The 13,324-nt window shown below is 42.5% G+C and overlaps 1 protein-coding gene across 1 annotated transcript in view; it reads right to left on the bottom strand.

Annotated features, from left to right (window-relative positions):
• KITLG (KIT ligand) overlaps positions 1–13,324 on the bottom strand; it is a 117,584-nt gene that overhangs the window by 79,030 nt on the left and 25,230 nt on the right. The window contains exons 3-6 of the mRNA XM_068971408.1: positions 12,672–13,020; positions 11,981–12,049; positions 6,234–6,358; positions 5,963–6,136 (exon numbers count right to left, since the gene is read on the bottom strand). Coding sequence (XP_068827509.1) covers positions 5,963–6,136; positions 6,234–6,358; positions 11,981–12,049; positions 12,672–13,020 — 717 coding nt within the window. The remainder of the gene's footprint in view (positions 1–5,962; positions 6,137–6,233; positions 6,359–11,980; positions 12,050–12,671; positions 13,021–13,324) is intronic.

Genomic DNA, 13,324 nt, shown 5'->3' on the forward strand with positions numbered 1-13,324 from the left:
GTCTCCAAAACTATTAATACAGGCTATATGAAGCAGTGTGAGGCTCATTTGGGGAGACATTAATAAACTCAAAATTTTCACTATTTAGAAAGCTGGACTTATTCATTACTCAGGGCTTAGAATAATAGCATGACTGTAGGCCTCTGAATGAAACAACACAGTGTGAGGAGCACTGGTCTATTAATTATCTCTGTCTCACACAACTGGTGATGCAGTCAAGACAAGCATCAGCATCCTTGGTTTCAAAGCAGGAGGCTGACCCACATCCAGACCCCTACTAGTCTCAGTTCACGGCTACACAAGCCCATTTCCCATAATCTCTCTTTGCTTTTCTGCTATTCAGTGACAACAGGTTTAATAACTGTAGCTATTACACGAGTGGAGCAAGAGACAGAACAGACGGATCCATTCGGATCTGTTGGCTGGTGTCTTCCAGTCCCTAAAGATTAGAGATACCACTCATGGAACATCAGTTCTGGGTCGGCCAATTTCCGTACATTATCTCATGTGATCTTTGTATTCTTCCAACTATATTTTAATTACCCTTACTACCCCATTATACAGATAGGAACACTGAGGCCCAGAGAAAGAAAGTGGGCCTTGGTGAATAACAAGATTAAGGACTTAAGCCTCATTCTAACTCCAAAGTTCATGCGCCTCTGAGTGTCTGATGAGGCCAATGAATCAAACCCTTACATAGTCACAATTTAGTGCTTAAGAGTATAGCAGGAAAACATGTGTTCAGTCTGAAACGCACTTTTTTATAATAGTGCAATTCTGTGAGTGACAATCACAAAGCAGATATACAACACTATTTTTAGGTTAAAAAGCTGCCGAGTATTATTCCACATTACAAGAGAGGAAATTCAGTTTAAGAGAAGGCTAAGCCAAGTTAACTAATTTGCCTAAGATCCCTTTGAAAGCTAGAATAAAGAGCTAGAGGTAAAAACCTAGGTGCTTTTGACACAAAAGCCACACTCTTTCCTTTCTCCCTCAACAAGTGGCTGTATTTCTGTTGATGCAGAAAACGACTCCTCCTCCCAGAGAGGGAAAGGAGATCACTCACCAGGTCAGGGGAAGGACTCATGGTCTGTACCCCCAGTTCCAGGTAGAGCACAGGGCTGAGGAATGCAGGCCCTGGTTCCAGACCGCCTGGTTCCTAGGCCAGCTCCGCCATGTATTAGCACTGTGACCTTGGGCCTATGTTAGAAAGAAGTAACTTTGCTCTAGGTAAACTATCTTGTGATTATAAGTATACACATTTAGCTCTTTTTCAGTTTTTTGGTTAGAGTAGGGAATGAAAACATTTAGGACTAAAGTGAATTCCAGGCCTGAGGTATTTGGATAAATTGCTTCAACTTTCTGTTTCGTTCTGACAATGGAGATTTTGCAGTGAAAGTCACTTTAAAACATAAGGCTTCATTGCTATTGATAAGCTTGGCTGTGGTGGTGGTTTAGTCACTAAGTCGTGTCCGATTCTTTGCCACCCCATGGACTGTAGCCCACCAGGCTCCTCTGTCCATGGAATTCTTCAGGCAAGAATACTGGAGTGGGTTGCCATTCCCTTCTCCAGGGGATCTTCCTGACCCAGAGATCGAACCTGCATCTCCTGCACTGGCAGGCAGATTCTTCACTGAGCCACCGGGGAAGCCATCTGTTTAATATAAATATAAGTTTACCATTTGTTTAATGCTAACGATTACTGTGAATATCTACTTAGGATTCCCTAGGTGCCTGACACTGGACTAAGAACTTTTTGTGCATTATTTCACATAATTTTCACAACCACCTTTGAGAAATGTACTGCTCTCCCTTTTGGCAGATGGGGAAACCAAGGCTCAGAGGATCAGCCAACCAAAGCAGGCCATCAAACTGCTGTCTGTTTAGTTCTGTTTAGCTCATCACACCTCTGTTCTGCTGTTTCTTTCACCTGTGTTCAAATGATTCCGGGATCTTTTAAAGAACACTTTCATTTCCACTAAACTGATAAGTTACAAAGTGATGCTGCCACCACGGATGGTCCAACAGTCATTTGTTGCAAAAAATCATAACATCAATGCAGAAAATGAATTTTTACTATTCATGCAGTTGGACTGAAAGGGAATTACAAAGCAAAGGTCACAACTTTAACAGCTGACAGCTTTAGCAAAAAGACATTATTCAGTAGTTTTCCAAAAATGATCACAGTCACTGAAAATTGTCTTCAGAAACAGCATGAAAAGACAGAGCAAATTGATTAAGGTAATCCTTGAAACAGCTTTCTTCCCCCAAGAAATTATTTTGCAACGATTTTCAAATATTTAACAACCTTCCCCTCTGCCAACAAAAGTACCATTTTATTTGACAGACACCAAGAACTTGGCAGTGATTCTTAATTCCATAAAATAAAATGGCATTTTTCCAGTTAACAAGGGGCCTCCCTCACAATGGGTCAGCGGAGGCAAGCCTCTGATGGCTAGGGAGACTGAGGACCACGCTGGGCTCCCAGACTGTGGGAGTGTGACTGCTCTTCACTGCCATTTACACTCCTGGGTGGTCCTGGGAGCTGAGTCAGAAGCAATGCTTCATTCACCCCAGGAGCTCTGCTTTGCCTGCTCAGCCTTCCCCTTATAAGATTAAAAAACCATCATCTTCACACACACATTTTTTTTTTTTTTTAAGTCTCAAGCCTTACAGATTATATGTATATTTAAACATAGGTGCATTCCATTGACGTGGTTCAGTGGAATCTAGTTTGTAGAATTAAACAGGCTTGGCTTCAAATCCAAACTCTTCCACTTATGTGCATTTTGCCCCACTTTTAATCTTGAGCAAGTGTTCTTAATCTCTCTGAACTTTAGTTTCCTTATTTGTTGAAAAAATGATATCAATAATGATATCTGCTTCATAAGATTTTTTTTTTTTTGGCTAGAATCAAATGAGAAATTCCTGTGCAGTTTGTGGCCTGGTGCCTCAGGTATGGTGAGTAATCAATGAGTATTAACGTATTAGCTAGTCTTTTTATTTCCTTATTTTTCCTTTTGTTAAGCAGCTTGTCTTTTGGCCCATTTTGTATGCCTGGTACTATCACAGCAAAGAGAAAAATGAGGTAGAGGATGTAAAATTGGAAGAAAGTTCGGTTTAATCTGCCAAGAGTGCTAAGGAAGGTAGATTGTGTATAAGGAAGGCAGTTAAGGTATAAAGCTCTCTTTTTTTTTTTTTTAACTTTTCTGTTGGAGTAATAGTTGATTAACAATGTTATATTAGTTTCAGGTGTACAAAGTGATTCAGTTATACAAACACCTGTATCTATTCTTTTCCAGTTCTTTGCCGATTTAGGTTGTTACATAATATTAAGTAAGTAGAGTTCCCTGTGCTACACAGGAGGTCCTTGTTGGTTATCCATTTAAAAAATGGCAGTGTGTACATTATCAATCCCAAATTCCCCAACTATCCCAAGCTCTATTATTTTAATTCACTTATTCATGCAAGCCCTATACCCAAAGTCAGGAAATGCGAATAACGCATTTATGTCTTTCAGTATGTGGATTTGCGGAAAGGTTCTGTGACTCACTCTTCTTGCTAAGAAGAGACTGGTTATTTACTAGGAGCAAGCCCCTGTGCCCTTACACAGCCTATCTCACTTAATCACAACATCAATACTACCCACAGGTAGTTATTTCTGCACCCATTTTAGAGACTGGGAAAGTAAAGCTCAGAGAGAAATACTTACTGAAGAACACACTGCTAGTAAGTGGCAGGACCACTACTGTGTTTGCTTCAGTCCAGTGGTTTTCGTATTCTCATATGCCCGCCAGTTTTGCTTAGTAAATAGTGCATATTCACTGAAAATTAATGCTGTAAATGGGGACCAAAGTAGCCTTTCCAATCATTAACCAGACATTTCTGTGTATGACACAGCCAGGACAGTAGTTAAAATTTGCCTACTGTTAAAAAAAAAAGAAAGAAAAAGGCTTCTAAAACAGGTTATTGGCCCTTAACAACCTGATATCAGGTGTTTATTCATTCCACAACATTCAATTTATTTTCACTGAGCCTCTAGTGTGAACCACTCCACAAAATTTTTGTCAAATTCTATTACAGGCAGCTGTTTTTAATATCTGACTGCATTTGTTTTTGACTCAATGTTCTTATGAGCAGAGTGTGTATCTTTGAGGTTCTGAATAAGCTGCACTAACGGACTGTGGTAGTGCCAACTGAACCTCGGGGTGTTGATCATGACCAGAAAACCCTTTGAGTTAACAAGGAAAAGACTTGATCTTGGTTTCCTCATCTGTGAAATGGGACTTAAGAAGAAAAGGTCTTTGAATTCATTCATCTTGGAATTGTTTTCTACTAAGTGCTATTTTGGCATAATCTTATTATCAGGGTGATCTGATTTTACAAAATAATCATGAAAGCTATTTAAAATGGCTACACATTTAAATGTCAAATGCTTGACACAAACTGTAATAAATATCATTCCTTCAAGCCAAATCATTTATGTGTGACATTTATACAGAAATGCAAACAATAAATGGTCAAATCAACTTGGGGGTTAGAAGTCTATGGAATTGTTTAAGAATATAAAAGATCCGAGTTTCAAATGGGGGACTATTTTTTATAGTTCACTATTTCCTAGTACTGTTCAGACATAGAGTACCATTATGGCTACAGTATATTATAAACAAATGTGTCCTGAAGTTTTAAAATACTTTCCTGGGCAGGGGTTAAGAATTAGAAAAAACAATATTGTTACAATTTGTTGCATAACAATGGAAGGATTATATAAATCCTACTTTGTAGTTCTATGCTTTTCTACATAGAATTAATTTTATCCAGTATTAAAAACGTTATGCTAATAACTTCTTTTGGATTTTTCATGAATGTTTTCTGACTTCTTTACTATTCCAGCATTTTAGCACCCACTTTGGACCATCTGGAGGCAGAAAGCACAGAGCCAGTTCCTGTAGTGTGATAATATATCTAACAAGCAGTAGAATGACCTGAGTTCATTCTCTGCCTAACAGAACACATCAGAGATCTCTGGGTAGGGCTGGCTGAAGGTAGCAGCTTTCTAAAATTGCCAGAGATCCAAGCTAAAGCAATCACAGAGGTTTTAGTCGATCATCAAAAATGGAAATCCCTAATGCAGTGACTATTTCAGAAGTGTTAAACTGTAGGTTTACACAGAACCGTAAATACTGATGTGCAACTGCTCGGGTTTGTTTTGCAATCCTTGGCTTTTCTGGATCACATTAGAAACCATCTTATAGGAAACATCGCTACCCTTCCTCCCTCCTCCCTTCTAAAGTTCTGCAGTGAAGTCAGTTTTAACAGCCATCTATAAGTCCCCCCACTCCAATATTCTTGCCTAGAGGATGCCATAGACAGAGGAGCATGGCAAGCAACAGTTCATGGGATCGCAAGAGTTGGACACGACTTAGCGCTATCTTTCTTTTCTTTCTTATAAGGACAACACATTCCAGGAGAGGAGCAAGGCCTTTGTAACACAACCTACTTTCTCTGCTACACTCTTCTTGGAAATCAAGAGATGTGTGTTTTCATAAGGCATCTAGGAAGGCTTCAGAAAGGGACCCCAAGTAAACAGTCGAAAACTCAGCAAAACAGAGTCCATGACAATAGATTACCACTATTAAGCTGTAATTTTTAGAGGCAACTTGGTTTACTACCACTCAAACACTGACATTTAGAAGAAACAGGCCAATTACCAGATGTAATTCAGTCCTGGACTTTTGGTAAAGACACTTAAAAGGAAAGGTCCTTGGCTTCAGAGATTTCATGTCAAGGTGACAAAGAGGCAAAAGTGCTAAGCACCCCCACAGGGCTTTTACACAAAAGATGAACTTCTGCTCCTGAAAGGGCAACAGAGTATGTGTATGTAAGACAAACAACGGCTCCCTCCAGGTTATGCTCTTTCTTTCCCGGTCTCCAGTGGTGGCATAGTGTACAGTCAGGGTACATTAGACAGCGGGGACACCCTTTCTGCAAAGGTGAAGGAGGCTGGGGCTTGCTTTTGCAAATGAGCAGTGACGGAGCTTTGCTCTTGCTCTCGTCTTGTACGCCCTTTTGCATGGTCACCCTGGAGAGCAAAGGCATTATTTGCAAGGCAACTGTCAGATTTCCGAGCTGCTGTCTGTGTGCCAGGAACACAGAAAAGGCACCCTAACTGGCCCCCTTAGAGACTACATTCTAATCAGCTGCACTCCAAGCCCCAAGGCAACAGCTTACACCTGCAAAGTCAAGTGCTGAATTCTTATATCCAGATAACCGAAAGATAGCCACTGCTGCCGTTCAAGTATCTGGATCACGGCCTCAATTCTGAACATGGTTTTAGTAGGAAGCTCGCTAGATTTTGCTGATGATGAGAGCAAATGGTACATTGTTGTCACAGTCACAGCTCTATTTTCTGCAGAATTTGTAGTCTTTTGCCTGGAAGAGGGGGGTCCAATTGATCTTTGAATATTCTCATGCCAATCATGAGCAAAGTGGCTTCTGGCTGCCAAGGAAATCCAGCTGCTGGCTACCAGGCTAGTCCCAGGTTCCAGTTCTGTCAGTCGGCAAGAGAAGCTAAGGAAAAGTGGTGAGTAAGAGGTCTTCCAGAGCGGTCCTAGACCTGCAAAAACCCACGACAAGGAGAGACTCAGATGGCAAGGAGCCATCCTCAGGAACAGTCTCTGCCGGAGGCAGAAGAGCTGCTCTCTCCTTTCTCAGCCTCTGCGTCTCCAGCTGCAGACCCCTCCTCTTCACTCTCTTCTCAGGATTAACTCTAGGGCACGATATGGCTAAGACTAAGACTCAGTGACTCGCCCAAGACTACAGAGGCTCAGTGACTGGCCCTGGAGCCTGAGCCAAGTGCAGGACCCACATCTCTGATACCCTTCACGAAAGCTCTTTCTATACATTTCTACTCCAGGCACACAGATATTAGAGACCTCAGGGGCAGAAATGACAAGCTAATATGGGGAGACAGGCATACATTAGTTATGTAAGAGGACCTCTCTGGCTGTCTGACTTTGCCTTAAGATTCTTCTTCACTTAACAGAATTTAAAGATTGGAAGAGAGAGAGGAAAGATCCCCTTTAGTGAGGGATACTGCTAAAATAGGAAGTGTAAACACCATTCTTTATAGAAAAAATATCAAGCAGTAGCTGAAAAGGCTAAAAGTAGAACAGTTTAAAGTGAAATCTCCTTCATTTTGCCCCATTGGATTTATTTTCCATATATATAAGTTATATGGTTATACCCCATAACCACATATAAGACAATGGTTATGATTTCTATTCACACCAAAGCAATGACTACACGAACCTCAGAACCAATGGAAGCTTAAACACCAACTGGTTCAAATGTCTATTTTACTAGAACCTTAGAGAATTTTAAAAGTGTAAGACACTGAGAAATCACCTAGTCCTACTTTTTCATTTTACAGTAGAGGAAACTGAGGTCCAGAGAGATTCAAATACCTTCCCAAAGTCATATAACATAGTATCTGTGCTAAAAAAGAACTCCATCCCCTAATAACCAAGTCAATGAAGCAACCTAGAAAAATAGGAAAATGTAGTCAAAAGACAAAGAGAGTTATATAAAGGACAGTCTTCCTGTCCTTTCTGACACACATTGTGATTTTAGAAAAAGGTCCCTGAGGCCTAACTATAAGAAAATCACATTCCCCCCATCACCTCCATTTTTCTGGACAGAAGGAAATAGGTAGAGATAGATAATGACAGTTCTCTCCCACCCCCAGTAAACAGTTTTAGCATGCCCATAATTAAGTGAAAAGACAAAAGCATCTCACTGCATCTATAAATCAGTAAGGCTATAGTCAATGGTTTCTATGAGACAAAGTCCAAACAAAATAATCCTGAAAGCAGCATATATATTAGAAAAGCATCCTGGTGTTTCTTCAATTTGTTTTCTAAATTGTTCCAACTACACAGGTGACTAACACTGAAAAGACAGTCTCCTGCAGCTGCTCATGATTCATGTACTAGAAAACAAAGATAAAAGATCATTCCTGACAGATTTATATCCAAGTGTCTTATCCTAATTTACAAAAGAGAACGTTAAGGTAATCAAGGGAAAAAGAAAAAATCTCCCAAAATTGCATAATGGAAAAAAAAAAAAATGTCACTGCATGTTGCCTGGTAAAGACAATAAAGAACCCTGCAGATGTGAATCCTTGTCCTCACTCAGAAGAGCAAGTTCAAGAACATCAAGGACAAGAAGCTGACCCAGTCCCTTCTAAAAATAAATAACATAAATCCTCAGATTTCAGATTAGAGGGGCTCAGAAAGCGAGAATGCAGAAATATGAAAGTGAATCAGAGATAGTGATATTTCCTTTTTCTATTTTCACTCTCTCATTTTCACTTTTAAAGAAAAAAATTTAAAGAATTTAGCATCTCCCATGCCATGGATAGCCTTTCTTTTCACACATTCTTGATTTGATGAGTACAAACACACTATCAGCCTATAAAGTTGAATCCACAGATCCAGATTATGAAAATTTGGTCTCTACGCTTTGATGGTTAAGCATCGTTTACCTGCAAAAGCTAGTTTTATCTCTAGCTTTTAAGAGAGCCGGGAGGCAACTTTCTTCTAGGGATAATAAATTTAGGCTGTAACCACAGCAAGCCACTGTGCTGGGATACATAAAATCTCATTTAATCCTTACAAATCTTTATAACTATTTGATAATCATTGTACAGATTACAAAATGGAAACCCCAAGACGTTAAACCACGTGCCTAAAGTCATTTTTCTCACCAGTGGTAAAAGAGGAATTAGAATCAGTCCTGACACAGATGTGTAGAGCGGACTTTTGGACTCCGAGGGAGAGGGAGAGGGTGGGATGATTTGGGAGAATGGCATTGAAACATGTATACTACCATGTGGGAAACGAAACGCCAGTCTGTGTCCGATGCAGGATACAGCATGCTTGGGGCTGGTGCACGGGGATGACCCAGAGAGATGTTATGGGGAGGGAGGTGGGAGGGGGGTTCATGTTTGGGAACGCATGTACACCCGTGGTGGATTTGTGTCAATGTGTAGCAGAACCAATACAGTATTGTAAAGTAAAATGAAGTAAAAATAAAAATTAAAAAAATTAAATTAAATTAAAAAAAAAAAGAATCAGTCCTGAAAAGCTAAAGTTTAAGATCTCTTCACTATTTTTAGGTGCTCCCTGGATATGGATGGGGAAGGGCACATGAAGTGGGGCTTGCCAGACCATGCAAGAACCTCTCATATTCAGACTAGCTACCTGGGGAATAATTTATTCTTTTTAACATTATTGATGGTGATGGAAAGATTTCAATCACCTATCATTATAGAATAAATGTGACTCACAATTTGCTCTCTCCAAATCAGCAGTTAGATATAAATAAAATTTGGCAATTTTAATTGGTTTGGCTCAGCCCTTCAGATTTCCATATGGTTATTTTCCTTGTTTTATGTTAAACGTAATCGATTTAGCACTTGCGTTTCAAAGTTTTGGCAGAATGTATCAATTAAAAGCTACATAAATTAGGATTGTTCAAAGCACACATTCCAAATGGAGTGATTTCTAAGGACAAGATTAAAAAATGCTCTTTTCATAAGTGTTAAATTTTTCCAAAAACTTGCATCATCACCCAGAAGACAAACTTCACACAGACAAAAAAAAAGGGGAGGGGGATATCGTCTTTGGAAAAACAAAAGCTAATAATCATTCTATTTGCTTCTTCTGAGAACTAACGTGTGCCTAAAGTGGTCTTCTCTACACCATTTGCCAGACGAAATTTTCCTATCTTCATATTTCTAAACCCGACAGCAGTTGTGAAAACTCTCACAAACCATCTCAAAACCAAAATGTAAGTACAACATCAAAAAACATGGCATCAGCCCTGTTAAACTAATAGCATTTTTCTAATTGGTCTTGCAAATTAATATGTCCAATTGTTATTATATGCTGAATATAGATGTTCTAAGCCAGAGAGAGACACAATTCTCTTCAGAAACCGTAAAACCACACAATAAGGATAAAATACATTCAGAAATCTGAAAAATGCAAACCACTTTCATTTCTGTAGACATGTGATTAAAACTTAACCATTCAAATTGCTCCTCACAACTCCTGCCGTGTAATTATTGCCCATCTGCTGGTCCATCACATGTGCTAAATAAATGAAAGAATCGTTTTTTCACACCCCAAGTGGTTGTTGGTGGAATTTCCACATTTATTTAGCTTGACTATAAGGCTAGAATGTGTCTTATAGCCTGGTGTCCCTGTGATTCTTGGAGAGCTGCATAATTCAAGTATATTAATTTATCATTCTATATCTTGGGTAATGGAAGGGTACACAACTGTTTGCTTTATTACAGAACCTGAAATTGATTCCATCTTTATAAATGACTATTTCAACTACTGAATATTAATAGCTATTCCATTCTTTCGAGTATAACATTAGATTCACTGGAACAATTGATCTCATCTCTTAATGCCAGATTACCTTATGCTACTTTCCCTCCATACAGAGTTGCACTAGAAAATTTCTTTGTAACTTTTGGATTAGAAAATCTAACAATATGAATGAGGACCTACGCACCCTCCCCCATTTCCACTGATTACTTCATTGATTTCATGTTATTTCCAGGGTCTCCTTCTTCAGTGGCAAGAATGTGGAATTGCTAGAAGTATCCTTAAAGGAAACCTTGAAGGTCATTAGATCCCAGGCAATGAATGCCTTCATTCACCAAGGGCACTGCCCTCCTTTGCCTCCAGCCCTTCAGCATCAGCAAGTTCCCCCAAAGGGCTTGCACTTTTACTCAGCCTGAGCAGGTCACATTTCTAAAATACTTGCCTGTCTCCAACGTCCCTGGTCAGCAGTACTGATTCACTGCCACCAAGGAGTTTCAGGCTAGTTCGACCTCTTTCTAGTTTTCAATGGAATTATTCCATGTAATCCGATTTACACAGCCATTTAATCAAAGTGAGAAAGGAGATTACAGAGCTCACCGTTTGTTTTGCAAAGCAAGCAAGGGTGCAAGATCATCAATCCTACCGAATCTAAGTTGACTTGATAGTACCGTCCCATACGCCCCCCCCCCACCCCCCACCTTTGGATTGTTGGTCATTAACCTGATCTGTCTCCAGAGATCTTGTTTAAATAGGAAGGTTTAGGCTCTTTTCCTGAACCGGAAGGTAGCGGGGTTCTCCACCCAGATCTCACTACTGCCATTCATGTGAGCAGATGCTACTGTAACAAAGAATTGGTTCCCCGCCCATGCTTATTAATTTCACACAGCAGAAAGCATGTATAAGTCAAGCAATTACTTTAAAACTTCTGTTGCCAGTCTTCCATATTTGCATTTCAACAGCCCGCTGCGGTGATCCCAGGTGCTCTGCCTATAAACTAACCTGCTTGCAAGAAAGAAACCTGCGCTGCGCTCCTTTCCTCCGCCTTGGGCAGCTGCCCTAGAGATTACACAAACCTTTCTGCCAGGCCAAGTCCCAGACCCCTGCTCTTTTCCACACAATGTAATGGGCTCGGGTCTTTCTACTTGCTTCTGAATGCGCTGGTACCCTTCCCAGATCTAGACGTTTATTGAAAATGTGACTTAGTGTGTCATTAAATAAAGCATTTTCAAGATTCTAAACTGAAGACGTATACAATCTTTTCACCCGCCACTTCCACCCCCTCGACACGTGTCAAGAATTGCAATCTCCAACAGAACCTCTGGGGGGTGAGAGGGCAGCCTTACCTAACCCGCAGCAGATAACACAGAAAAATTCCTAATGGGAGAAAGTAGAGGTGAGAGCTGGCGAAAAGAACTGTGGATGGGAGTGCCACGCCGGCCCTTTATCAAGGACAAGCCAGAGATATCTGCTGCAAGGAAAGGAAAGGAAAAAAAAAAAAAACCAACTAATTGTACCCTAGACGGTGCTCTACCCTCTGTGCTTCCTGTGCATAACGCAAATTTTGCAGCACCGGGAATTACCTCCATAACTACCACCAGAGGTGCCCATTAAAATACGCACGCGCGCACACTTATACAACTTTTTCTCTTCTGTAATGGAAGAAAGTGGGTGCAGTGTGGAGGTATTACCCTATCTAGAGCTCGCCTAGAGCCGCAAACCTGGCAGACGCCGCGGGAGCCAAGTTTCCCCCGGCTGGTGGGGCAGGTTCTCCGCCCAGCTGAGCGCGGCGAATAAGGACCTCGGGGTTGACTCGGACCAGAGTCCACACGAGCCCGGCACCCACACCAGAGCCACACAAAAATCTGAGTACGCGAGTGACCGAGCGTGGCGCGTGGGGAACTGTTGTGTAATCTTCCCGAAATCCACGGGGAAATGTTTCCCGTGCAAGGACGTGCCTTTCTGGAATAACTTCAACTCTCCGGCCAAAGAACAGATCCCTGTGTCTTACAGGAATTGCGGCTCCCGACTGACAGCTCCCAACTTACGGGCTATGGCTCCAAACTTGACACTCGCTCATCCTTCCCACTCCTCTCCAGGCTCACCCAAGCCGGGCGGCTGGGGCTCGCGCGCCTCTCCTGCCTCCCCCGCACCCTTCAGGCTCGTCCGGCAGGCACAGCCCCGCACGCCGGGGCAGTTGGGGCCGGAACGCGCCGGCCTCCGGGCACGGTTTTTCTTGGAGAGCTGGCGAGCTCCCCGGCGCGCCCTACTTACTTGTGTCTTCTTCATAAGGAAAGGCAGCGCTGTGATCCAGCCCAAGCAGCGGTGTGGCAACTCCGTTTAGCTGTTCTGGAGCTCCAGCATACTGCATGAGCAGCGGCTGCAGATAGTCCACGCATTGAGCCCGAGCGCAACGCCCGCTCCACTGCCAGTGCTTGACGCGGCGATCCCTGTCCCGGCGCGAGACGGTGAGCGAAGCCCGGGCCGGCGCGCCGCCAGCACTTTTATACGGCTCCCGCCCGCCTACTCCGGACACGCCTCCTTCCCTTCCGGAGCCCCGGGGAAGCAAGCCTGGGCTGGGGCAGGGGGCAGGGGGGCAAACCCTGCAGGGCGGCTGGAGCGCCTGAAGTTGGACAGATCAAGCGAAGCGCGTTCCAGCGCTGGGGGGATGGTGCGCGCAAGGCTGGGAGACCACTGGGGCGCGGGGGCGCCTTAGGACGAAGGTGAACACGCTGCAGCCGCCACTCGCTCTGCGCCCCGGGCGCGGAGAGTCTCTGATCTGCCTCTTAGCCTGGCATGGCCGGGGACTCACGAGAAACCTTGAGCTTGGGCGACGGCTGGTAGTTTCTTCTCTACTGCAGAGGCGGGGCTGGAGGGGTCACTCGGGGCCTAGCGAAGAATTCACCTCGTCCTGCTTTAGGGAAAAA

Source organism: Capricornis sumatraensis, chromosome 4 (assembly GCF_032405125.1).
Source record: "Capricornis sumatraensis isolate serow.1 chromosome 4, serow.2, whole genome shotgun sequence".
Lineage (NCBI taxonomy): Eukaryota > Metazoa > Chordata > Mammalia > Artiodactyla > Bovidae > Capricornis > Capricornis sumatraensis.